The 27,286-nt window shown below is 44.7% G+C and overlaps 1 protein-coding gene across 1 annotated transcript in view; it reads right to left on the bottom strand.

Annotated features, from left to right (window-relative positions):
- SLC12A8 (solute carrier family 12 member 8) overlaps positions 1-27,286 on the bottom strand; it is a 131,023-nt gene that overhangs the window by 89,797 nt on the left and 13,940 nt on the right. Inside the window, exons 3-5 of the mRNA XM_004036210.5 lie at positions 18,829-18,975; positions 15,690-15,881; positions 6,532-6,763 (exon numbers count right to left, since the gene is read on the bottom strand). Coding sequence (XP_004036258.4) covers positions 6,532-6,763; positions 15,690-15,881; positions 18,829-18,975 — 571 coding nt within the window. The remainder of the gene's footprint in view (positions 1-6,531; positions 6,764-15,689; positions 15,882-18,828; positions 18,976-27,286) is intronic.

Here is a 27,286-nt window from a genome sequence, read left to right on the forward strand (position 1 = left end):
CTAATATGGAATGCTATGTGGGTGTTTTAAAAGAATGAGGACATCCTAAATGTACTGACATTGAAGGATATTCATGATATGTTAAAGAGTGAGGAGTAGCAAAACAATGTGGAATTTATACTTTTACAAAGAGCTGTGCTGTGTGTGTTTATGTACATGCACATGTGCATGTGAGCTTGTGCATGTATACAAAATAGACTGGGGGCCGGGCGTGGTGGCTCACGCCTGTAATCCCAGCACTTTGGGAGGCTGAGGCGGGCAGATCACGAGGTCAGGAGATCGAGACCATCCTGGCTAACATGGTGAAATCCCGTCTCTACTAAAAATACAAAAAAATTAGCCGGGCATGGTGGCGGGCACCTGTAGTCCCAGCTACTCAGGAGGCTGAGGCAGGAGAATGGCATGAACCTGGGAGGCAGAGCTTGCAGTGAGCCGAGATCACGCCACTGCACTCCAGCCTGGGTGACAGAGCGAGACTCCGTCTCAAACAAAAAAAGAAAGAAAATAGACTGAGAAGCTATGTGCCGATCTCCCTCTGGGAAGTAGGAGTGGGAAAATGGAGTGAAGGGAAGAAACTTTCACTTGTCACTTGATAAATTTCAGGATATTTTATATTTTTATGAAACAAAGACATTGATTTTGTCTTTAAAATAAAAATAAAGAGAAAAATATAGTTTGACTTAAGTGTATTTATAACTGTTTTCTGATTTTAAAATTAACTATTGTGGTTTTTAAATGTGACTTCAAATTCTTTGACACTTCTCCATTGAAAAGGTGAAAATTAGGCCGGGCATGGTGGCTCAAGCCTGTAATCCCAGCACTTTGGGAGACAGAGGCAGGCGGATCACCTGAGTTCAGGAGTTCAAGTCCAGCCTGACCAACATGGTGATACCCTGTCTCTACTAAAAATATAAAAATTAGCCAGACATGATGGCAAGTGCCTGTAATCTCAGCTACTCAGGAGGCTGAGGCAGGAGAATCACTTGAACCCGGGAGGTGGCAGTTGCAGTGAGCTGAGATCCCGCCACTGCACTCTGGCCTGGGCGACAAGCACAAAACTCGTTCTTAAAAAAAAAAAAATTCATCTTCTCTGTTCTCTCTCTCTCTCCCTCTCCCTCTTTCTCTCTCTCTCCGTGTCTCTCTCTCTCTGATTGTTTGCTCTGGGAGAAGTCAGTTACCCCTTGTCTTAAGGATACTAAAACAGCTCTCAGGAAAGGACCACATGGACCACTGAGGCCTCCTAACAAGAAGAAATACCAACTTGCCAGTGAGATCCTCCAGCCCCAATTAAGCCTTCAGACGACCACAGACCCTGAGGACATCTGACTGAACCTCACCAGAGACTCTGATCCAGGGCCGCCAGCCAAGTCACACCCAAATTACTGGCTTACAGAAAAGGCCAGAGATAACAAATGTTTATTGTTATCTTATGCCACTAAATGTTGGGGTAATTTGTTTGACAATAATAGATAACTAATACATGGACCAATCTCCCTCTGGAAAGAAGTGGAGAAACTGAGTGAAGGAGGAGACTTTCATTCTTTACTTTACTTTTTACATTTTTACATTATACATTTCAGGATTGTTTGGAATTGTTTTGTTGTTTATATTTAAATAAATGGGAAGAAATAAAGTTAGGCTTAAGTGTACTTTAAAAAAACTTTTTTTCTGATTTTAAGAGTAACACTGGTCAGGCGCAGTGGCTCACACCTGTAATCGCAGCACTTTGAGAGGCCAAGGCAGATGGATCACCTGAAGTCGAGTTCGAGACCAGCCTTGCCAACATGGTGAAACACTGTCTCTATCAAAAATACAAAAATTAGCCAGGTGTGGTGGTGCATGCCTGTAATCCCAGCTACTCAGGAGGCTGAGGCAGGAGAATTGCTTGAACCCAGGAGATGGAGGTTGTAGTGAGCCAAGATTGCACCACTGTACTCCAGCCTGGGCAACAAGGGTGAAACTCCATCTCAAAAAAACAAACAAACAAACAAAAAAACCACTGGTGAATAGGGACAAAGTTGGAGGATAGATGCTAACCAACTTTAAGACTTACTATAAAGCTGTAGTAATCAAGACGGTATGGTATTGGAGACAGAATAGACAAACAGCACAATGGAACAGAAAAGAGAACCCAGAAACACACAAATACAGTCAACTGATATTTGACAAAGGCACAAAAGCAACTCAATGGAGACAGGAGAGTCTTTTCAACAACTGGTGCTGGAACAACTTGATATTCGTGAGCCAAAAAAAAAACCAAAATAACCTGGACACTCATCTTACACCCTTCACAAAATATTAACTCAATCTGGATCATAGACCTAAATGTCAAACAAATCTTCTAGAATGAGAAAATCTAGGAGTTTGGCAAAGAGATTTTAGGTACAGCACCCAAGGACCCAAGGCATGATCCACGGAAAAACACTGATAAGATAGACTCCATTACAGTTTAAAACTTCTGCTCTGCAAAAGACACTGTTAAGAGAATGAAAGAACCAACCACAGACTGGGGAGAAAAAATTTGCAAAACACACATCTGATAAAGGGTTTGAATCCAAAATATACAAAGCACTCTTAAAACTCAACAGTGGTCGGGCGCAGTGGCTCACGCCTATAATCCCAGCACTTTGGGAGGCTGAGGCGGGTGGATCTCTTGAGGCCAGGAGTTCAAGACCAGCCTGGCCCACATGGTGAAACCCCATCTCTGATAAGAATACAAAAAATTAGTTGGGCGTGGTGGTGCATGCCTGTAATCCCAGCAACTTGGGAGGCTGAGGCACAAGAATTGCTTAAACCCGGGAGGCAGAGGTTGCAGTGAGCCAAGATCGTGCCACTGCACTCCAGCCTGGGTGACAGAGCAAGACCCTGTCTCAAAACAGAACAAAACAACTCAGTGATAGGAAAACAAACAAACAAAAAAACACACGTTTTTTAAAAGGGCAAAAGATCTTGACAAACACTTCACCAAAGGTGATATACAGATGGCAAGTAAGCATACAAAAACATGTTCAATATCATACGTCATTAGAGAATCGCAAATTAAAACAATGATGAGATATTACTATGCATCTACTAGAATTACTAAAAAACAAAAACAAAAAAACTGACAATACCAAATGCTGATGAGGATGTGGAGCAACAGGAACTCTCATTCATTGTTGGTGGGAATGCAAAATGGTACAGCCACTTTAGAAGACAGTTTGGCAGTTTCTTACAAACATAGTCTTACCATATGCTCCAACAATGATGCATCTAGGTATTTATCCAAATGAATGAAAAATGTATCCTCACAAAAACCTGAACATGGATGTTTATATCAGTTTTATTAATAATTGCCAAAAACTGGAGGCAACCAAGATGTCCTTCAGTAGGTGAATGGACAAACAGTGCTACATCCAGTTTCTTTTTATTCAGTGATAAAAAGAAATGAGTTATCAAGCCAGAAAAAGACATGGAGGAATCTTAAGTGCATATTACTAGTGAAAGAAGCCAAGCTGAAAATGCTACATACTGTATGGTTCCAACTATACAACATTCTGGAAAAGGCAAAACTATGGAAACAGTAAAAAGATCAGTGGTTGCCAGGAGTTGGGGAGCATTAAAAGGCAAAGCACAGGGAATTTTTAGGGCAGTGAAACTCATCTGTATGATGCTGTAATGCTGCATACGTAACATTGTACATTGTCAAAATCCATAGAATGTATAATACTGAGTGAACCCTAAACTATTAGCAATAACATATCAATATTGGTTCATCACTTCCAGTAAATGTACCACATTAACACAGGATATTAATAATAGGGGAAACTGTGGTGGGGGAGAGAGAAAAGGGGTATGTGGGAACTTTTGTACTATCTGCTTAATTTTCCATAAACCTAAAACTGCTCTAAAAGTGAATTAATTTTTTTTAAAAAAAGTAACACTGGTCATTTGAAGGAAAAGTAGAAATAAGATAATTTAGCCACATATAATCTCAACAGAAAGATAGTTACTATTATGCATAGTTCCTTCCAGTCTTTTTTTCAAATGTCTATGTATATGTCCTCATTTTTTAAGAGTTGAAATCACTCTGTTAAATTCATTTTGAAGGTTTATAGTTTGGTTTCAGTTTAGATTTTTAACCACAAAGAAAATATCCCATATGAAACATCAGTGATACCAAAAACAGATTCTTGAGGAGCCAGTTGCTATGGGAATGATTGAAAATAAATTTCATCTCACACTACACTCTACTAATGTATTGACCAGAAGGAAGGAAAAATATTTGGAGTAACTTAGAAGAGCAGCCAAGAAAACTTCTAATCAAGAAGAAGGAAAATACATCAGGCTAGCGTGAGGTTTCAAAGAAGCCAGTAGCACAGCCTTGCAATTTCACTAATTAAGCTCTTCCAGCAACCGTGTCACTGGAGGGGGAAGTACAAGGAATCGGGGACCTGAGTGGACTCTTTCTTTCCTTCACTGACAGTTTGATGAGCCAAAGGCCAGCAAGTCTCCCTCCACATGCGGGCCATCTCTGCAGGGTGGTACATGGCCAGGAAAAAAAAAAAAATCACTGTTTCCTTCCTGGAGATGCGTCAAATATTTAGCAAGCTGCAAAGCCTGGGCTCCAGGTGATCAGTATGGACATCACATTGGCCCTGAGCATTAGAGTGGGGCCTGGGGTTAACCCTTTAGGTGCCGGATCATTGGGGCATCTGAAGGTTCCTGGAGAGGGACTAGGATGCCAGAGGGTAGGGGATACTCAGGGAGTTCAGGGGAGTGACAGTTTTCCAACAGAAGATTTTAACATGCTCAGAAGTAGTAAGGCCAGATCAGTGGATGCCAACCGAATGCTGACCTTCCCACAACCAACATTTTTCTAAAAGGCAGGACTGTGTAGGTACACATCAGGGCTGGCCTCCAAGGGGAAAAGCAGAGTTGCTGTCACAAAAAGACAGCATATCATCGTGCAAAAACAGGCCCCACTTCTCACCTCAGGGAACAGCTTTAGCATCAAACAGATCTCGCTAAATAATTTTTTTTGTATTTAGTAGAGACAGGGTTTCACCATGTTGATCAGGCTGGTCTCAAACTCCTGACTTCAGGTGATCCACCTGTCTCAGCCTCCCAAAGGGCTGGGAATACAGGCATGAGCCACTGTGCCTGGCCTGGTTTTTTTAATAGCAAGAAAATAAAAGGACACATAGGCATGGGCAAGGACTTCATGTCTAAAACACCAAAAGCAATGGCAACAAAAGACAAAATTGACAAATGGGATACAATTAAACTAAAGAGCTTCTGCACAGCAAAAGAAACCACCATCAGAGTGAACAGGCAACCTACACAATGGGAGAAAATTTTTGCAACCTACTCATCTGACAAAGGGCTAATATCCAGAATCTACAATGAACTCAAACAAATTTACAAGAAAAAAACAAACAACCCTATCAAAAAGGGGGCAAAGGATATGAACAGACACTTCTCAAAAGAAGACATTTATGCAGCCAAAAAACACATGAAAAAATGCTCATCATCACTGGCCATCAGAGAAATGCAAATCAAAACCACAATGAGATACCATCTCACACCAGTTAGAATGGCAATCATTAAAAAGTCAGGAAACAACAGGTGCTAGAGAGGATGTGGAGAAATAGGAACACTTTTACACTGTTGGTGGGACTGTAAACTAATTCAACCATTGTGGAAGTCGGTGTGGCGATTCCTCACGGATCTAGAACTAGAGATACCATTTGACCCAGCCATCCCATTACTGGGTATATACCCAAAGGATTATAAATCATGCTGCTATAAAGACACGTGCACACGTATGTTTATTGTGGCACTATTCACAATAGCAAAGACTTGGAACCAACCCAAATGTCCAACAATGATAGACTGGATTAAGAAAATGTGGCACATATACAACATGGAATACTATGCAGCCATAAAAAAGGATGAGTTCATGTCCTTTGTAGGGACATGGATGAAGCTGGAAACCATCATTCTCAGCAAACTATCGCAAGGACAAAAAAAACAAACACCGCATGTTCTCACTCATAGGTGGGAATTGAACAATGAGAACAAATGGACACAGGAAGGGGAACATCACACACCGGGGACTGTTGTGGGGTGGGGGGAGGGGGGAGGATAGCATTAGGAGATATACCTAATGTAAATGACGAGTTAATGGGAGCAGCACACCAACATGGCACATGTACACATATGTAACAAACCTGCATGTTCTGCACATGTTATCCTAAAACTTAAAGTATAATAATAATAAATAAATATACATTAAAAAAAAGAAAATAAAAGGACACATAGAAAATGTGCTAGGCGATGTCTGTGTGAAGAGGAGCTTCTAGCCTCATGAAGCTGCTCCAAGACACACCTGCTCACCTGATCCAGGAACAGCTCACACCAATTGTAGGTAAAGCCTATGGTAAAGCCTATGGGGGTTAGGGGGAGATGGGGTGGGCAAACTCACACCTACAAACATCTCCAAAGCAGTGAAGATCCATAAGGCCACATACTGGACTCTGAAAGGCTTACCTGGGTCCAGGTGGGTGAAAGAACCCACCACAAAGTCCAGTGTGGACACGGCCAGTAGGAACAGCAACAGCAGCTGGAGGCGGATTATCCATTTGACACCTGCGAGGTTAATGCCCAGCAAGGCCAGAAGCACCGCAACTGAAATTCCTCGCACAGCCCAGATATTCCCGAGGCCCAGCAAATCCGAGATGGATTCAGCAAAGCCGGTGATGTACATGGCACCTGCAACACACTGACATGCGATTCCAGGTAGAAGAGTCAGCAGGACAGAAAGGCATGGGCCCATGGGCAGAACCGCCCAGCGCTGAGAACCCTGCACCCCCATCGGACACACTCACTGGCACTGAGGCTCAGTGCCTGGGACCAGTGCAGGGTTAAACCAGCCCTTCCCACCCGTGAACCTGCCTCAGGCCCCATTTCTACTTGTCTACATCTCAACTAAAGAATGAAGGAGGAACCCAAGCTGAGAGCTGGCTGTCAGTGATAACAAAGATGAAAAGACTATGGGAGGAAGAAGATGGGACACTGGGCTAAAGAGGCCTCCGGATTTCTCAGTCCGAGTTATTCAAGAACTAAATATAGAACAAGAACACACAGGGGGTCCCATCTACAGAGCCTTAAAAGGACACTGCAGTAAACCAGATTTTTCTTCATTTCTCTATAGGTCAGTATTATTTTTAAAATTATCTAAAACTTAGCAATAGAAAAAAAAGTGAGTGGCACGTCTTTTTCAACGTCATATGTGGCAAAGGCTACCCAAGGACTATCTAGGTGAATGTACTTCATTTTACTCACTAATTGTTGTTGATTAAATGCATTATATGCCCCAGATTTAATAAAGTTACATGTTACCTTATGGATTTTTTTCCAGTACAGATGCAAATAACTTCTGTCCAGTGGAACATATAACCCAAAAGATTAGGATTTGTTGTCCTGTAAGACATTAACTGATTTTCTATCTAACCCAGCAATCTTATCCTAACATTTATTTATTCAACTGCCTAGTTATGAATTTACTAATTTGACCTCTGTCCACCCAGCATCCTTTGCAGATGCTCTTTAACATCTTACTGGCTCCTCCATTAATTCATAAATTAAATAAAATCCCTGGTCCAGGTGAGGCTTCCTATGAGTATTTGTTATATACTCTTTTTTTAAAAAAATGAAATGAAATCCTTGGCACATGTTTTTCTTATATTTGCCTGAGTATCATGATTTTATCTTTTGGGAAATATTTGAAAGATCATTTCAAATTAAATTGTTGAAAATAACATCAGTCTCACTTTTCCTAATTCCTCAGCCTCAGCCTTCTTCTCTCCTCAGGTTTGTCCTTCACTGCCCCCAGGGCCAGCTGGTCACTCTAATCACTGTAGCCCTGCCCTTGCCATTCTCTGGGAACAAATTCTATTAGGGCCTCATTCGTTCAAGTCCCTCCTTTTCCATGAAGCCTCTCCTCAACCTCTTTTTCTGAATAAATAGTAAGCTAACTGCTAAGGCCATACAATTAATTATCTGGTTCCAAATTCTATTATCGTGTCATGAACGTAAGTTTGTCTCCCCACCCCACCACCAAGAATGCAAATATCTTAAAAAATTGTTTATGCTGATTGTACCTCTTCAAATACTTGCATTTGCTAAGTATGTTGCAAGCATTCAACAAATACTTTGTGATATGCTGATCATATAAAAGGTGCTCTGGGAAGCAGGCTCCATGAGTTCCAGCCCTTTCGTGTAAAGGCAAAAGGGTAATACAACTTCTGGATTTGAAAGGAGCTTGTGAACAAGGCCCCATTCTTCAATGAGATCAGCTCACTTTGCAACTAGGCACATATCATGTTTGTCAGCATCCCCCAAATTTACACTTAGCTTAACAGTTATTCCAGCATCCCATAGTGGTAAACATTTCTGTCCATATTAGGATGAGGTGGAAAGCCCAAGAAATGTGAGGGAAATACAATCATTTCTGAGAGAGAGAGAGAGAGAGAAAGAGAAAGACAGAGAGACTAATGTTTTCCTGCATTCATCTCAGAACTCAAACTTCCTCTTTACTAAACACCAAGAGTGTGATGTGTGATAGTGACGTTATTTCATCAGTATTTGGCCAGGTCAACAGGACTCTTCATGGTCAAAATTATCTGAGCAAAATAAAAGTAAATAAAATAAATGACAAAAATGTAGCAATGGATACCATTTATATGGGCACCACTTTCCCAGGTACCTGATGTCTCTGACATGCAGAGGATGATGCCATGGGACCATCTGCATCCAAAGCTTCCAAACTAATTTTTTTTTCCTAGCAGTAGAACAATTTGCTCATGCAATGTGAGCCAAGCTGTAAATGCTGCCTTTTGTTCCCAGTAACTCCAGTGGATCTCATCCTTCTGGTTTGTATCTAAAATTGCTTTTTAGCCCAAAGATGCCAGCAACAGGGGATGGGGCAGGGTAGGGGGCAGGGGAAGCTCCTCAGGAGGCTTGTAAGGGCATGGTGGTTAGGAGCATGAACTGCGAAGCCAAAATATCTAAGGCCAAATCCTGGCTGACTTGGGAAAGTGTTTTAACCCCTCCGTGAAATACAGATAATGATAGTAACCTTCAAAAGGTTACTGTGAGAACTAAATGAGATGATTTATGTAAAGACCTAGAACAATATCTGGCTCATAGAGTTGTAGAAACAATAGCTACCACCTGTAATCCCAGCACTTTGGGAGGCCAAGGAGAGCAGATCACTTAAGGCCAGAAGTTTGAGACTAGCCTGGGCAACATGGTGAAACTCCATCTCTACTAAAAATAAAAATAAGCCAGGCACGGTGGTGTGCACGTGTAGTCCCAGCTGCTTGAGAGGCTGAGGCAGGAAAATCGCTTGAACCTGGGAGACAGAGTTTGCAGTGAGCTGAGATCATGCCACTGCACTCCAGCCTGGGCAGAAAATAATAATAACAATAATAGCTACCGTCATTATTATGACTTTGTTATTATTCGCTGCTGAAGAAGAGGAAACAGTAGCTAGCTATGAATATCATAAGATACTTTGTTGATGCTAAATAGATGATGGTACCATCACTGGAAATTTGCAATATAAGTTGTAAATAAGGATGCTTGAAACCAAAGAGACTTACTTTAAGGAAAGCAATTAACAGTCCAAAATTAAACCGTCTTCTCACAATGAGTCTGGGGGTAGAAGTGGGGGTGTTTATGGAGAGTAGGAAAGTAAATGTATCATAGAAGTTTAATATTTGGTTGGTAGAGGAGCTAGTAAATAATGTGTCTTGGTTGAGAAGTGTAGAAAATTATGATAGAAAAGGATAAGTTTAATTATGACTTCTGAGGGTAGACTGTCACTACTAGAAGAACTAAAAGCATAGTAGAACTTCCAAATCAACCAAAATGCAATAGAAAAATAACTGACACATGTTGCCAAAGTCAAAAGAAATGAAAAATAAAATTTTATATGTTTTACAAAGTAATGAAAAAGAGAATGTTTTATTCAAAAACTCAAGAGGCATAACTAAATTTGGGTTCAGAAGAGAAAAATGTATAGTCTTAAATGATTTTATTAGTTAAAAAGAAAAATAAAGGAATGAAGTATTAACTTCAGTCACAAAAATATCAACATAAATAAAAAGATAATAGAGAGAAGTATTTTATATAAAGAAATATGAAATTAATGAAATAGAAGAAAAAATAACAAAAGAAAAATACAAGAAACAAAAGCTGATCTTTTAAAAAAAAATTAAATAGGTAAGCCTCTGGTAGCCTGATTACAAAGAAAAGAGAAAATGCAAAAATATAGACTATTAGGAAAAAAACTACATATACAGAGGAGACTAAAGAATGAATAGAGGGCCAGGCCCAGTGGCTCATGCCTGTAATCTCCGCACTTTGGGAGACCAAGGTGAGAGGATCACTTGAGTCCAGGAGTTCAAGACCAGCCTGGGCAACATGGCAAAACCTTGTCTCTACAAAAAAATACAAGGCTGGGTGCCGGGTGCAGTGGTTTACGCCTAGAATCCCAGCACTTTGGGACACCAAAGTGGGAGGATTGCTTAAGCCCAGAAGTTCAAGACCAGCCTGGGTAACATGTCAAAACTTTGTCTCTACAAAAATAATTTAAAAATTAGCTGAGCATAGTGGTGCACGCCTGTAGCCTCACCTACTTGGGAGGCTGAGGTGGGAGGATCACTGGAGCCCAGGAGTGCCAGGCTGCAGTGAGCTGTGATGGCGTCACTGCACTCCACCCTAGGCAACAGACTGAGACCCTGTCTCAAAAAAAATTTTAAAAAGAATGAATGGAGAAAAGAAATGAGCCATAAATTATGGTATATTTATACTATACGATATTAAGTAACCATTTAAAAAGCACTGGTTTAAAACATTGACCAAGAGATATATCTATTACTTAAAGTGAGAACTACAAGCCATGGAATAATGTATGAAATTTGTCCCCATTTTTTTTTTTTTTTTTTGAGACAGAGTCTTGCTCTGTCGCCTAGGCTATAGTGCAGCGGCGTGATCTCGGTTCACTGCAACCTCTGCCTCCTGGGTTCAAGTGATTCTCCTGCCTCAGACTCCCGAGTAGCTGGGACTACAGGTGTGTACCACCACGCCTGGTTAATTTTTGTATTTTTAGTAGGGACAGGGTTTCACCATATCGGTCAGGCTGGTCTCGAACTCCTGACCTCGTGATCCACCCGCCTTGGCCTCCCAAAGTTCTGGGATTACAGGCGTGAGCCACCGCGCCTGGCCTTGGCCTTGTCCCCATTTTTGTAAAAACAAGCAAGCACTTCAAAAATCCATAAATACATGTGTATAAGCCGAGGGAAATGTTCCAAAAGAGAACACTGGGATCACCTCAAGGGTGTGGGGGAAAACTCTTTCTTTTCATTGTCTCCAATGTGTTAACTGACTACAATGAATGTCATTATGTAACTGTCAAAGAATTTTATTAAAAAATACAAGCAAACATATTAAAAGTACCCTTATGTTTACGCAAAAACTAAATCAGGGTATATCATCACCCTGTCTGCCCAGGTTTAGGGAAGCAGCCCAGGACTCAAGGCCTTCGTCCACACACTCAGCAACTGCCCAGCCTTCCCTAGAGCAATCCAGCCACCCCAGAGGCGGTACCCCTTCCAACCTGAATGCTGCTTTTCCTTGGAAAACATTCCTGGTGGTTTGTTTACTGTGTAAATGTCTTAAGGGTTTGTTATACGTTAAACGTATTCTATTTCCTCCTAAATCTTAGACCAGGCATTCCTTTTCTTTTTCATTCTCCGCAGAGAAAAGCCTAATTCCTTCTCACAAGACGCAGTGGGTGTTGCTCACCATTTTAAAGAGAGAAGGTGGCCTATTTTCGGGTGTAATGCTTCCATTCCAAGGTAATTCTTTTAGCAGAATTGTACCTTGACAATCACAGGCATTTTCCTTCCACCTTACCTGGAGGACCAGCGCTGCCCCTCAACACTCCTCCCCTTCTGACACAAACTTCCAGGTTTAAGGTTAAAGAGTTGGTGGATTAACACATACGTCCTGAATATGCGTTAACACCCATAACAAAAACTCCAGGCCTATATCAGGTCCATAAAAACTTTCCAGTCATTCATTGTTTTTATACAGAGTCCAGCACAAAGCGTGTGAGCCACTAATGAATGTTCTTCCACGTGTCAGCACAGGCTGAAGCTAGACATTTTGGTGTTCAGGGTAAACAGTCACCAAGAACCCTCAGGCCCACACAGGTAAGTGGAGCAGGGAGTGAGGGGAGTCTCTAGTCCATCGTCTCCTCCCCTGACAAAGAGTTTGGTCCCACAGAGCAGGACCTGCCACCAAGGCCTGAGAGGGATGAAGGGGGAAGGGTTTTGTAGGATGCAGGGCAATGACGAGCCTTTGCAAGCTTTTGTTTTACTTTTTATTATTATTATTATTTTGAAATGGAGTATCGCTCTGTCACCCAGGCTGGAGTGCAGTGGCACATTCTCAGCTCACTGAAACCTCTGCCTCCCAGGTTCAAGCAATTCTCCTGCCTCAGCCTCCCAAGCAGCTGGGATTACAGACGTGCGCCACCACGCCTGGCTAATTTTTGTATTTAGTAGAGACAGGGTTTCACTATGTTGGTCAAGCTGGTCTCGAACTCCTGACCTCAGGTGATCCACCTGCCTTGACCTCCCAAAGTGCTGGGATTACAGGCGTGAGCAACCCCCGACCTGCAAGCTTTTAAAATCGTTACTTTAAGTGTTAATATCTCCTCAGTTTTGATGCTCTAGGGAAGGGATTGACAAACTGGCTCACTGGCCAAATCCTTCTTGCTGATTATTTTGGTAAATAAAGTTTTATTGGGACACAACTATACCTGTTTTTTGTAAGCCATTTATCTGTGGCTGCATTCACGCTACAGTGGCAGGGTTGAGTAGTTGTGACAGAGCCATATGACCCTCAAAACCCAAAATATTTATGATCTGGCCCTTTATAGAAGTTTGCTGACCCCTGCTTGGGGGTAAAATCAGGGAATCTGTTTTGACAATCATTAGAAATAAATGAATGCACACATGCCCTGGAATGAGGGCTGAGGGAGTTAATAAGAACCAGGAATAGGGAGCCTCAAAACCCCAACCACACCCTAGAGGAAGGAGGAGCTCAAATCAATAACCCAACCTGTCACCTTAAGAAACTAGGGAAAGATGAGCAAAGTGAACCCAAGCAAGCAGAAGAAGGAATCAATAAAGGTCAGAGCAGAAATGAATTAGGGACCAGAAAAACAATAGAGAAAATCACCAAAACCAATTAGTTCTTTGTAAACACACCTTTATCTAAGCTGATCAAGAAAAAAGAAAGAGAAGACATTATTTAAATTAGGAATGAAAGGGGAGACATTACCACCAAACTTACACAAATAAAAAGGACTATAAGAAAATCTATAGACAATTAATATGCCGATGCATTAGATAACCTACATGAAGTGGACAAATTCATGGCCGGGCATGGTGGCTTACGCCTGTAATCCCAGCACTTTGGGAGGCCGAGGCAGGCGGATCACCTCAGGTCGGGAGTTCAAAACTAGCCTGACCAACATGGAGAAACCCCATCTCTACTAAAAATACAAAGTTAGCCGGGCGTGGTGGCGCATGCCTGTAACCCCAGCTACTCGGGAGGCTGAGGCAGGAGAATTGCTTGAACCCAGGAGGTGGAGATTGTGGTGAGCCGAGATCACGCCATTGCACACCAGCCTGGGAAACAAGAGCAAAACGGCGTCTCAAAAACAAAAAACAAAAAACAAAACAAAATTCCCAGATTAAAAAAAAAAGAAATGGACAAATTCCTAGGAAGATATAAACTATCAAAACTAAATCAAGAAGAAGTAGAAAATCAGAATATGCCTATATAAGTAAAGAGATTCCATTAGTAACCAAAAAACTTTCTATCAGAAAAAACCCAGGACCAGATGGCTTCATGGCAAAATTCTACCATATGTTTAAAGAATTAACACCAACCCTTCACAAACTCCTCCAAAAAATAGAGAAGGAGGGAACACCTTCCAACTCACTCTACGAGGCCAGAATTAGCCTGACACCAAAACCAGACAAAGAATCGCAAGGAAACTACAGACCAATATCCCTCATGAATATATACACAAAAATCCTCCACAAAATGTTAACAAACCAAATTCAGCAATTTATAAAAAGGATTACACACTAACCACACCCTGATCAGGGACTCCCAGCCCGCGCCAGCTACAAACAAAGCACAGGCACTCCAGAGACAGTGACCAGGGGGACTCTAATGTTTGGGACCAGGGTCCAAGTGGAAAGGCAGGAAAATAGCTGGGATGCTGGTGCAGTGGCGTCTCAGGCCGTGGCCGCCAGCACTTAGAAAACATCTTATCTGTGAACATCTTTTTTCCAAATCAGCCCATGTAAGTGGGACTCTCAGCAGCACAGCTCCCTGTCTTTGTCCAGGGGCGTTCACACCAGTGCCCGTCCATGGCATCTGCTTCTAGAGGCTCACTTGGTGTCAGCACCGAGAGGGGGAAAGCAGGATTTTGCCTACCTTGCAGGCTCGTTGGCTATAAAATAGCAGAGAAGTAAAAAAAAAAAAAAAAAAAAAAAAAAAATTATATACCAAGTCCCCAGGGTAATAAAGTAAACTGACCATTTATTACTCCCCTCTCCAACTACTATACTTAAATAACTTTCTGCAGTCAAGGCAAGTGCTTTTTAAGAGTGCAGAGGCCATCTGTTTGCCTTCCCTGCACTGTCTTAGACACACACAGGCACCCCCACAGCCCACACATGCACACACGCAGCTCTGTGCTGTTCGAGAATCAGATGTATTTATGCTGAAACACCCTGCTCCTGCTGCCTAAAAATAAAAGAAACAAAACCGATGCTTTCTCTGGGGAGATTCTTGCACACTCTTACTTAGACAAATTCTTCTCTTTAAACTGTTTTTTCAACCACCCACCACCATTTGCACTCTCATAAAAGCCTTTTTCAATCCAAGAAATGCTGACAAAGAACTGCTTCTTAATGTCTGTACTTTGTTCCCTCAGCATTAAGTCACCATGCCTGTGTTTTAGCTAAAAAAGCCTTAGGATTTCCCCCTACTCGCTCGTTTTCGGAGTGCCTCCGTCCATTCTGATGAAGCACACTCCTCATTAACATTCTCCCTCTCAGACAGGGCGTCCACACAAGAGGCTGTCAGCCTCCCTGTGAAGGCCACCCGAGCTATCAAATGCTCCCGGGAGCTCCAGCTCATTTGAGAAGTGCCTGCTTCTAGGAAAGCCCTTTGGCACAGGCAAAATACCCATCTTCAGTAAAAAAGCGCCCCAGGGCTCAGGACACCTGGCTGCCACCTGGGCTTCAGCCGCTGTCATGCAATCTGGTCCCCAGATTGAACAGCAAGAATGTGCTGGCCAGGCCCTGCCCTGCTGGTCACATCAGGCATCCAGGAGGCGGGAGTGGCAGAGGGAAAGGAGTGCTGGACTAAGAGGTCAGGCCCTGGATAGTGACTTGACTCTCTGCTGAATTCCCTTCAGAGCCCCAGCCAGCTCATCTGTCACATGCGGCAATTGTCCCCACCCTCGCCTCTCACCAGGTCGAGTGAGGAAATGGACAAGAAGAAAGTGGCAGAGGGCCAGGCAGGGGAAGCATCCCGGGTGCAGGCCTCACCTGTCCAAACACATAGAGCAGCCCGATGGTGCCTCCCGTCTGCCCACCCAGGACCGAGGAGATCATGGAGTAGACGCCACCGCTGCCAATGCTGCTGCGCTCCCCGACGCCGATGCCAGACAGCACCGTGACGAGGGCCACCAGGATGACGAAGGACACCAGGAACATGCCCAGGAGCACTCCCGTGTTTCCCTGCAGCAGAATAGCAAGGAGCAAGGTTGGATTAGGTGAGGAGGCCCCGCCAGCTCCCTGCTGGGGGCACTGACCACCTCCCCTCCTCCCACAGCATTGGAATAGGGGCCAGGGGCGGGGGCACAGAGTCAGGACAACTAAAAAGGACAAAGCAAGCACCACAACAGCCAAGGCCAGGAAGAAGTTCTAAGTGAAGGGAAGCGTCCTGGCTGCAAATTCTTCAATGACTCTCCCACGTATAGGGTACAGTCAGAGCTGCTGATGCCCTCACGAGGTGCCTCCTAATCTCACTTTGTGCCTGACACGCAGCGACAAGTTCTCTCCCCACCCCCACCCCTCCTCATGCTGATTCCCCTGCCTGGAAGGCCTCTCCTGCTCATTCTGTACCTTTGTCAGATTAACTCCAGCATATCCTTTAGGCCTCAACGTTTAGGATTTCTCACCAGGAAGCTGGCCCTGTAACCCTTTCTCTGGGCTCCTCCAGTGCCAGGGCTTAGTACTTTTCACAGGACTTGTCATATTGAGTCTGTTTCCAAGCCAGTTTTGACCTCTAGGCTGTGAGCTCCAGGGGAGGATGATATGGTTTAGATGTTTGGATTTGGATCCCTTCCAAATCTCATGTCGAAATGTGATCCCCAATGTTGGAGGTGGGGCCTGGTGGGAGGTGTTTGGGTCATGGGGGTGGACCCCTCGTGAATGGCTTGGTGTCCTCCCACAGTAATGGGTGAGTTCTCACTCTGTTCGTTCACAGGAGAGCTGGTTGTTTAAAAGAGCCTGGCATCTCTCTTGCCTTCTCTCCGGCTATGTGGCACGCTGCTCCCTCTTCACCTTCCCCCATGAGTGAAAGCTTGCTGAGGCCTCACCAAATGCAGATGCTGGTGCCATGCTTCTTGTACAGCCTGCAGAACTGTGAGCTAAATAAACCTCTTTTCTTCATAAATTAGCCTCAGGTATTCCTTTATAGCAATGTAACATGGACTAATACGGAGCAGGATCATGTTTTCTTCCCCTTCATATTCTCAGTGCTTAGCATAACCTCCACAAAATAGGTGTTCATTAAATGCTTGTTGAGCGAATAAACAAACCATGCATGGCTGAAGATGAACACATGTAGACAGACACATTTCAGTGTGAAAAGCAAGAGTCGCAGAGAGGCAGTGGACACAGCACTTCTAAGAAGGAGATGTAATGTCACATGTTTTGCAATAGAAAGCAAGGAAGACTTCTGATAGTCAAGACTCCATGTGTTGTGAGTGCTGGAGAGGGTCCTAGGAGTGGGCAGAGCCAGTTCAAGAGCTGAGTGGCCTAACATGAGCTGGAAAATTGTCCTGGAAGTCAGTTGTACTCTGTTCCAGTGTTCATAATATAATGCTCAAGGGCTCCACTGCTGGTCTGAGACCCACCCTGGCTGTGGCTAAGGCAGAAACCTGAGCTGAGGATCTGAGTGTGGTGTAGAATGAGAGCTTAGGAAGGTCTGGCCTTGCCCAGACTTCTTATGGGGGCTAAGAATCCTGTACATCCCACTATAAAGGAGCTTAAATCTCCCCAAATTTGACTATGTAATGGTTAATTTTATATGTCAACTTGGCTAGACTACGGCAACTAATTGTTTAGTCAAACACTAGTCTAAATGTTGCTGTAAAGGTGATTTTCAGATGTGATTAATATTTACTATCAGTTGACCTTAAGTAAAGGAGATTACCCTCCGTAGTATGGGTGGGCCTCGTCTAATCAGTTGAAGGCCTTACAAGCAAAGGCTGGTTTCCCAAAGAGGAAGGAATTCTGCCTCCAGGCTGCAATACAGAAATTCTTCCTGCATTTCCAGCCTGCAGACTCAAGACTGCAGCATCAATCCTTACCTGCTAATATATACATGACATACTTACATCTCCTGTTGGCATTGGCCTGTTTCTCTGGAGAATCCTGACTAGTAGATTCTACACCTTGAATGGCCTCCTCTCTTTCACCCATCTAGTCCAGCTCACCCTTCAAAGCCTGGCTCAACCGCATCTCCTCCAGGAAGGCTTCCTGACACCTCAGTGACTGCAGCACTCATAGCCTGTTCCACCCCAAGGGACTTAATGCTGTTTTCAGAACTCTCCTAATGCAGTATCTACCCACCATAGCTGTTAGCTCATAGGGCAGGGTGGGGAGGAGAGGAGGGGATGAGGGCCCAGGCCATGTCTTGTCTTTTGTGATCCCACTGGCACTAAGTAGTGCTTGGCCCACAGCAGGTGCTCATCCATGTCTAGATGGTGACTGGCTTGCCTTTTGTTCTGCACACCTGTGTGGTCTACTGAAGTCCCACTGCATGAGATGGCACTGTGTGTGGGACTGAGAACCCCTGCTCCAGGCACACATCTGCTTGGAAGGTCCTAGGATGCTTTTGCATAAGAATTAAAGAAGAGGCCTTTTGTTCCTTCTCCAGGGGGAGATGAACTGACCCCCAGGATCTCACACAGCAGAGTCCATCCTAGGCAATCCATCCCTAGAGGTAGGCGGCCCACACCTCTGACCAAGCATCCCCATGCACAGTCTTACCTACAGGGTTGCAGTGCAGTGGGGGAAGGCAACCATGTGGGCAGGCCCAAGATGAAGTGAAGAATACCGGGAAAACTACAGAGGGCCACAAGCTGGAGGCAAAATTGCCATCAATCTGATCTCTCTGACCCATCTCAAGTCCCGCCCATGATGAGCCCTGACTTCTGTGCTCCTATTCTGCAGTTAAATCTACGGTGTGAGGTTTCCATTAGAAATTTGGAAGCCTATGTTCACAGGATGCTCATTTAACAAGCAATGCTAGCTATTCATTGTGCTTGCTTCTGTTTCATGTTTCAGGAGCATCTGTGCTTCAGGAGTCTGTGGCCTGCACTGTAGAATGCAAGAGTGGCAGAGCTTTCCTGTCTTGGGCCCGTGAGAGGCTCCAGGCCACCAACTCAGCACTCACCACCAGCCAGCCAGTCCTCAGGAAGAGCACAACCCCAAAGATGTTGATCATGCAGGATGTGAACACACCATCCCAGGTCCCAAACAGCACAGGCTCCCACACGAACAGCTGGGTCTTCCACCAGGGCTGGGGGTGGGCCAGGGCATCCTGCAAACAGAACACACAAAAATCAGCTGAGGGGCCATTGGGAGGGCCAGGGATGGCATGAGAGTGGAACAGGAGGAGGGAGGTAGGAGAACTCAGCTTAAAAACAGTCCTGTCTTATTGTGCCAGGGCAAGTGTGTGTGTATACACACACACATGCACATACACACACATGCACACACACACATGTTGAAGCATACCTCTACAAAAGGATCACTGCTCTCTCATAACAACAGTGATTCCCGTATCCATATGTAGCAGAGACTTATTATTCACAAACGTAGTCCTTTTCCTCTGGTCATCACTCAAGTAGTCAGGGAGTCAGGTAGACTCCCAGCCTCTTTGCAGCTAGAGGTGGCTGTGTGACTGAGTTCTAGCCCATGGAATGCAGGCAGAAGCAATAGATGATGCTTCTAAGTGAGTGTGAGATTCTGGGTTTCACCTCCTGGGGCTCATGGTCATGAGCCCTCTTCATCCTCCAGTCCTAGCAGGGACAGCAGCTTCCGGCAGTTGACGTTTGGCCAACCTTACTGAAGCGCTCTTTGCTCCTTCAGCCCTTCTAACACCTCTGCAATCAGCCCTGTGGATGAGATTCCCTGTTTAAAATGACTGAAGTTATTTCTGTTTTCCTTACTGAGCACTAATACAGTGATCTCTGCTGATACCCCAGGATTCTACAGCATTACTGGACAATTGTTTGGAATCAGAGGCGAATAATGAAAAAACAGATTCCTTGCTCATTTTTCCAATTCACAAATAACAAAGGCACTTATAAACACTCAAATGGAAACCCTTTACTAAAAAAACCATAACTTCGTGGATATACTAAAATGATCTTAAACAAAACCAGTAGTAACTCACACTGTGAATGCTCTTATGTAGGTTTGGCAATTAATCTAAACTCAGGTATGAACAGAGTCTTCCAGTGACCACAAACGACTACAGCAGTGATTACGGTTCTCAGCTGGGTGGGGTGGGTGGGGAGAGGGAGGCATCCAGAGCTAGGAGTCACTGTGTGCAATGAATCTGGACCTGGTGAGCAAATGTTATCCATAAACACAATAAAAAGGCAGAAAAATCAAGAGTTTAGGGGAAAATCCAAGATCCAGAGTCCACGGGGCATGGCTCCTGAATGGCTGAGAACAATGGGTGCGCCCAGGATCTAGAACCAAAGGCTGAGGCCAACGGCATGTGCTCAAAACCAAAAGGGAGGATCCCAGCTCCTCTTCCACCTCCTGTATCACACATCCACAGATCAAGAAGGGGCCTCGAGAAATACTCAGGGATCTCAATTCAGCCACATGGGACTGATGGGCCAGGGACCCCTTGTGTCTCCATCAGTCTCCAACTCCGTAAGCTTCATTTATGCATGTACGTGACTGCTTGCCTGTCCTTCACAAACCACAAATGAGCAATCTCCTGAAAGTCAATAATTGTCAGAACAGTCCTCGTGGTTTGGAACAAAGACTCTGCCAATCTAGGCTTGTCCTTGAGCAAATGGTACCAAAGGACCTGTCTGGGGAACGCAGGAGTGTTTTCCAGGATCCTCATCTCGAAATTCAGGATGGGTCCCAACTTCCTGTCTCTGCTTGTGTTCCACTTCCTATCGTGGCTTGCTACAGGCCGACTGTTCCTCAGTAATAACAGTGAATCTCAGCAACAAAAAGACTAATACTGTAGAGAGTGCCATCAGCTTCCACAGGAGCTCTCTGCTCTGCTCCTCACAGCAGCCCCGTGAGGCAGGCCGGGAGGGGGCCCCACTGAGGGCTGAGGAGATGGAGGCTGAGAGAAGAAACCTGAGGGCCCAGTCTCACAGCCAGGGCTTCCCCCCAGCACTTGTAAGATCTGTGCTTTTCCCTGCCCCACACTCACCTAAACATTACTTGCCCTTTTTGCCCCTAAATTTAAGTCTTTCAGGTTTCAAATTCTAACACTCTGGACTTTGCATAACTGCGAATACATCTGCCTTACCCATGAATGCCTTTGTGATGACAGAAACCTTATTCCTCTTTCATGCGTGCCTTCATTTTCCCATTCTGAAGGCTGGTTTGCATATGCGTTTGTTTACCTGCTGGTGTATGAAATGCCTTTCATTTCCTTGATCTCACTGGACTAGTCAATCAGCCTCAAGGGTAGAAACTTAGAGCAGGTAGAAACTTCAGGAAACCCTTTACTCTGAGAATGAAAATATAACTGGTTTAAAATGGGTTTGGTGACTGAGCCCTGGCAGCTTGTTTCAGGATATTGAGGGGTGTGTACCTACCTTTTCTCACCACATGACAAAAAACTATAACTAAGTCTTCCCACAGTCTGCTCATCGGAGACTGGGTGGGAAGAGCGTAGGTTTGACCCCAAGGGAGTAACCCTGATGTTCTTGGAGAAAGAGAGAGACACTACATAAGCCCAGCAAGAGACAGAGAAAGAAGGAAAAGGACGAAACCAAAACAGAGAGAAAGGGGAAGAGGATGAGACGGAAAGCCCCAGAATAAAATGCCAAATAAAGCCCCCGAGGGATATTTCCCAGATGCCACGCTGCCTCCCAGGCATCCATGTAGAAATAGCAGCTTGAGGCTGGGCGCAGTGGCTCATGCCTGTAATCCCAGCACTTTTGGAGGCTGAGGTGGGTGGATCACTTGAGGTCAGGAGTTTGAGACCAGCCTCGTTAACATGGCGAAACCCTGTCTCTGCTAAAAAAATACAAAAATTAGCCGGGTGTGGTTGTGTGTGCCTGTAGTCCCAGCTACTCGGGAGGCTGAGGCATGAGAATCACTTGAACCCGGGAGGCTGAGGTTGCAGTGAGCCGAGATTGCACCACTGCACTCCAGGCTGGGTGATAGAGTAAGACCCTGTCTCAAAAAAAAAGAAGTAGCAGCTTGTGTGTCCCCGCTCTTCTCACAGATCCCTTGTCCAGGCTCGCCACATTTGTGATGCCATTCAGACTTTAGCTAGTGCCCAGAGCTCGCCTCTTGGGAGAGGACTAGCTGGAGAACTCAAAGCAGCTCCCTTGCGTCGTGAGAGCTCTTGCTCTGTCCTGCGTGCTCTCCCGTTCTCTTCAGCTCCTGCTCTGACAGGCTGAGGGGCAGGGCCACGCTCTGCAGTACGGGCAGACATGTAACATGAGGACAGAATGTCAGCTCCCGTCCACATACACGCAAAGTACTGGATTCTCCTGAGTCTGCATCCCCAATTCCTTCCCCTGAGGCAGAAGGAAGGAACCCCTCACCCCAAATAGGCCCTCCCACAAAGTCCACGCTAAGATTCTCTGAGTGCCACCACCCAGTCATTTCTGTTGCCCAGGGGAGGAGGGGGTGGAAGGGCTGGGGTGATGGTTGCTGAAGGTTAGGCCAGTTCCAGGCTCTCTCGTTAAACACCAGGAGAGAGGTCTGGTCCCAACCATGGGTAGCTCTCTTTAGAACCTAGTGTCCCAGATTTGGGCCCCAGTCCTCAATTCCAGCATAACATGAATCCCATTCAACATCCTATTACATAGACATAATGGGCTGGGCAAATGGAATGTACCCTACACCCAGCATTGAGTCTACAGCAAAGTAGAGATAAAGGAGGAGGGGGATAAGAAAAGCAAGGGGCAAATCAATCCCTCAGAAAGGGCAGCATAAAACATGCCTGAGGGCAAGAGTCCTCTCCTCCCTGAAGACCCTCAGCCTGGCAGGGGCCAGCTTGACAGGTTCCAGGGGTGCGGCGACTTGGCGCCTGGCCCAGGATGATCGCTCTGCCATGCTCCTCATTGCTAGGGTCTTCCTTCCCAAGCCCCCAGGACAAGAAGCCAGACTCCTGTCCCTCTGAGCTCAGGGGCCTGCGCCCCATGCTGGAAAAACCATGACTGCCTGGTGGGTGTTTTTAGTTCAGAAGGGGAAGTCGTTCTCCTGTGAATAATCTCCATACTTGAGAGAGGTGGGGGGCAGATTGGTGGGGGTAGGGGGTTGTCTAGAAAGGTGGGGAAGTTGCACCTGAGTGGGAAATACTCTCAATCCTGCATCCAGCAAGCAGAGCTGAGTAAGAGGCTGGGAAGTTCTGCCAGAGGCAATGACATGAGCTCAGCCCCAGAAGCCTTTTCCCTCAAACAGTCACCAGCTAAGTCTTCATGAATGCATCTGCAATGTGAGATGACACCTTTTCTCCTTTCTGGGAGCTGGAGGAAAAGCTATCAGGTGAGAAATTCTGCTTCTGTCCATGCAGGTCAGGGGTGTAGGTGGAAGCAAGACCCGGCCTGCCCCTTTCTCCCAAAGTGCACCTGCAGAGACTGGTTCCACCTGGATTACATACACATGCGAACCAGCAGATGGCTTTCTGAAAGTTAATTATTGGATTATTAATTAAACATCAGAGAATATACCCAAGCTGCTGCTGAACTGCAATCCAATGGGCAGACTGAGGAGCCTCATTCCTTTCACCTGCCTCTGAACCGGCCCCATGTGCTGGACCACAGGGGTTGAGAGCTGGGCCGGGCGCCAGCATGGCTGTGGGTTCCATGGGCCACAGTCCACATGTGCAGCTACATGCCTGCCTCAGGGGGGTTTTGTAAAGTTTAGATGAGATGATAGTTGTGAAAGTTTGTGTAAACACGAAACACAACAGAGGATTTTAAATATACATGAGGATTTCTTCAGGGAAGTTGGAAGGAAGACAAAGAAGTCTTTTGACTGCATTTGCTGCTTTCCCCAGCTAACTTGTCTTCATGTTTAAAGTGGAATCCTTGCTCTACAGCTCAGCCCTGAAAGCTGCATCTCTAACCCCTGCCCAGCCCAGGCATTCTGAGTAAGAGAGAGCCCATCCCTTCTGTTTTGTAGTGGGAGTTCCAGAATGGACCTCCAGTGAGTGCTGCGCCATGTGACTGATGCTGGAAATGGAAATGGCTCCGTAGCCAAGGAAGCAAGGATCCAATTGGAGCTGTCAAAGTCTGATTTCCCTGGGTTAGGATCTGGGCAGCACCCTTGGTCTGTATAGATTTAGTTATTCCTAGAAATGTGAGGTCTTCGTGGCTGTGTCGGACTCTTCTACCACAGAGCTGGTATGAAAGCTGGGGTTGAAATCTAGTCATTCCCATAGACTCAATCTGTTGTGTTTTTTTTTCTCCATATCTGTGCATCTTCACACTTGTTCAAGGCTGGGATTCTCACAAGGGCATGACCTGGTCACACATGGCTCAGTCCCCAGAGTGGCAAGACCATCAGAGGCTGTGAAAACTTGGATGCCAAAGTTCTGCCTCCCAGGACCACACAGCAGCCTCAAAACTCAGAGCCCAGAGACGAGCTCTGGAAATCTGATGTCATCTGGCAAATGACAAAACCCCACAGCAGCCATGTCAAGGCCACCTAAACAAGGGCTTCCTCTGCCCTTCCCAACCTCCTTAGCAAAAGGGCAGAGCTTTTCCTGCTGGACACAGACTGCCGCTAGGAAGTCTACCTGGATTTAACACAAGGAGGAGCAAAATAGACCCTAATGCCCTCCCCCTAATAACAGGCGAACCAGTGAAACATCAGCTGCAAAAAGGTTATTATTCCAGGTGCTTCAGTGGATCAGCCACTATTCTATCCATTTAAGAATTCTTATGTAGTGAGTAGACCCATTCATATAGTTAACATTTTTGGAATCTTGTTAATATTTTACATATATTCAAAATCAAATACAATGAAATCAACAAAGATGAAAGTTAAAAATCTAAATAGAATGCAAAGAGAAACAAATTATCCTAGCTGTATTTCAAATGAATGACATAACCATACTTAAAGCGGAAAAAGAACTAACCGGAGTAACTTATGAACACAGTACTTTGACTATGTATCACATTCGAAAACAAAAATAACTGCAATTAATATTAAGTGCCAGATAGAAAATTTGGGTATTTGTAGGAGTATGAATTACCAATTCTAAATCTGCTTTCTGTGAATTATAAGCAAATAACAAAATATATTGAATAAGAGTCAAGTTTCTCATGGTTGGAGAAGGAATTCCAACTAAGGAAATAAGAGAAGAATAACCCCCATACTGAGGAATTGGAGCTAGACGTATTAGTATGAATTTATGGTTTTTAATATATAGAGACCTAGATAGATCACTGTACATATTTATATTTACATTCCTTCCCTCTGCCCACTTAAAGTGTCTATAAGGCCAGGCACAGTGGCTTACACCTGTAATCCCAGCACTTTGGGAGACAGAAGCTGGATAATTGCTTGAGGCCAGGTGTTTAAGACCAGCCTGAGCAACATGATGAGACCACACCTCTACAAAAAATAGAAAAAGTAGCCAGGTGTGGTGGTGCATGCCTGTAGTCCTAGCTACATAGGAGGCTGAGGCAAGAGGATTGCTTGAGCCTAGGAATTGAAGGTCACAGTGAGCTACGATCATGCTGCTGCACTCCAGCCTGGGCTACAGAGGAGACCTAGTCTCAAACAAACAAACAAACAAACAAACAAAGTGACTATAAGCCAAGACATCCCAGTGGCAATGAACATACCTAGCACCCAGATCTTGATTTCTAAATATCATTCTTCACTTTAAGGAACCAGGGCTCTTTGCAGAAGTTGCTAATTCAAGGCTAGGGCAGAGAATGTACAAAATGAGTCTGGAATATCTTTTATCAGAAAGTAGGGAAGTGCTAAAAAGAAAAAAATGACAAGGATGTGTCAAAAGGACACAAGAGCCACTTGAAGGGGCTCCCACTAGCCAAATCTGGCACAATTTGGTCCTGAAAGTAAATAATAGCAATAGAATATTCAAGGAATAGAATAAGAATCTGAGTCCATACAGACATAAATAAATTAATTAACCGATTTTTTTTCTTTGAGACAGGGTCTTGCTCTGTCACCCAGGCTGGAGTACAGTGGCATGATCACGGCTCACTGCAGTCTCAACTTTCCAGGCTGAAGCAATCCTCCTGCCTCAGCTTCCTGAGTATCTGGGATGACAGGTGTGCATCACCATGCCCAGCTAATTTTTGTATGTTTTGTAGAGACAGAGTTTTGCGCTGTTGCCCAGGCTGGTCTCAAACTCCTGGGCTCAAGTGATCCTCCTGTCTCAGCCCCGCAGAGTGCTGGGATTACAGGTGTGAGCCACCCCACCCGGCCATGACTAATCATAATATATCTATTTCTGCTCATTGTCACTGAGTGGACCTGGAGGCTGAGGGCTGGAAGAGCAACTGGAATTGGTGTAGTGCCAAATATATCCCCTTTTATATTGATGTGGCCCTGTCAAGGGTATCATTCCCGTGTGGGAGCAAGAAGAGAAAGCCCTTCCTTACAGTGGAAAACCAAATGATCCATGTGGAAGGAATTATGGGGTTAGAAAATCACCATTTTGCAGCCATCGCAGCAATAGCCAGCTCTGCCAAGAATCATCAATGGATGCTAATGCTAGTGAGTGAAGGATTAATGAGGAAGAGGGTATTTCTATAGTCTCAAAGCATCTACAAATTACTTATTAACAAAAAAGAGAAATTAGTAACTTTAGAGGGGATTAACCTAGTGGACACCACCTTAAATAAATAGCCAAAGTTAACATCACCAATAACGGGACAAATGGAAATTATGTAGCTCCTGCTATGATGTCCTGGGAAAAGCACTGCATCACTGCTATGGTGTTCCTGCCAAAAATAGAAAACCTAAATCTACCTGTGACAGGTCATGCCCCAAACTGAGGGACATCATCCCCAATTCTGCCTATAAAATACAAAAAAAGCAAAAATAAGAAAACCTGAGGACATTCTACAAAATAACCAACATGTGTTCTTTAAAAAAAAAAGAAAAAAGAAAAAAAAAACAGTCAAGGTCATAAAAGACAAAGAAAGGCCAAGGGACTATTCCAGATTAAAAGAGACTAAAGAGATTGTCACAACTGGCCAGGAGCGGTGGCTCAGGCCTGTAATCCCAGCACTTTGGGAGGCTGAGGTGGGTGATCACCTGAGGTCAGGAGTTCGAAAACAGCCTGGCCAATATGGTGAAACCCCACCTCTACTAAAAATACAAAAATTAGCTGGGTGTGGTGGCGGATGCCTGTAATCCCAGCTACTCGGGAGGCTGAGGCAGAAGCATCACTTGAACCTGGGAGGCAGAGGTTGCAGTGAGCCGAGATCTCACCACTGAACTCCAGCCTGGGGGAGAAGAGTGAAACTCTGTCTCAAATAAAATAAAATAGAGAGAAATCACAACTAAGGGTCATGTATGATCCTGAATTGGATCCTGGAAGGAGGTCTTGGGGAGAAGGTGGGGGATGTTAGTGGGATAACTGGCAAAATTTTAATGTAGAGCTACAGATTAGACAATAGGATTTTTTTTTTTTTTTTTTTTTTTTT

This window comes from Gorilla gorilla, chromosome 2 (assembly GCF_029281585.2).
Source record: "Gorilla gorilla gorilla isolate KB3781 chromosome 2, NHGRI_mGorGor1-v2.1_pri, whole genome shotgun sequence".
Lineage (NCBI taxonomy): Eukaryota > Metazoa > Chordata > Mammalia > Primates > Hominidae > Gorilla > Gorilla gorilla.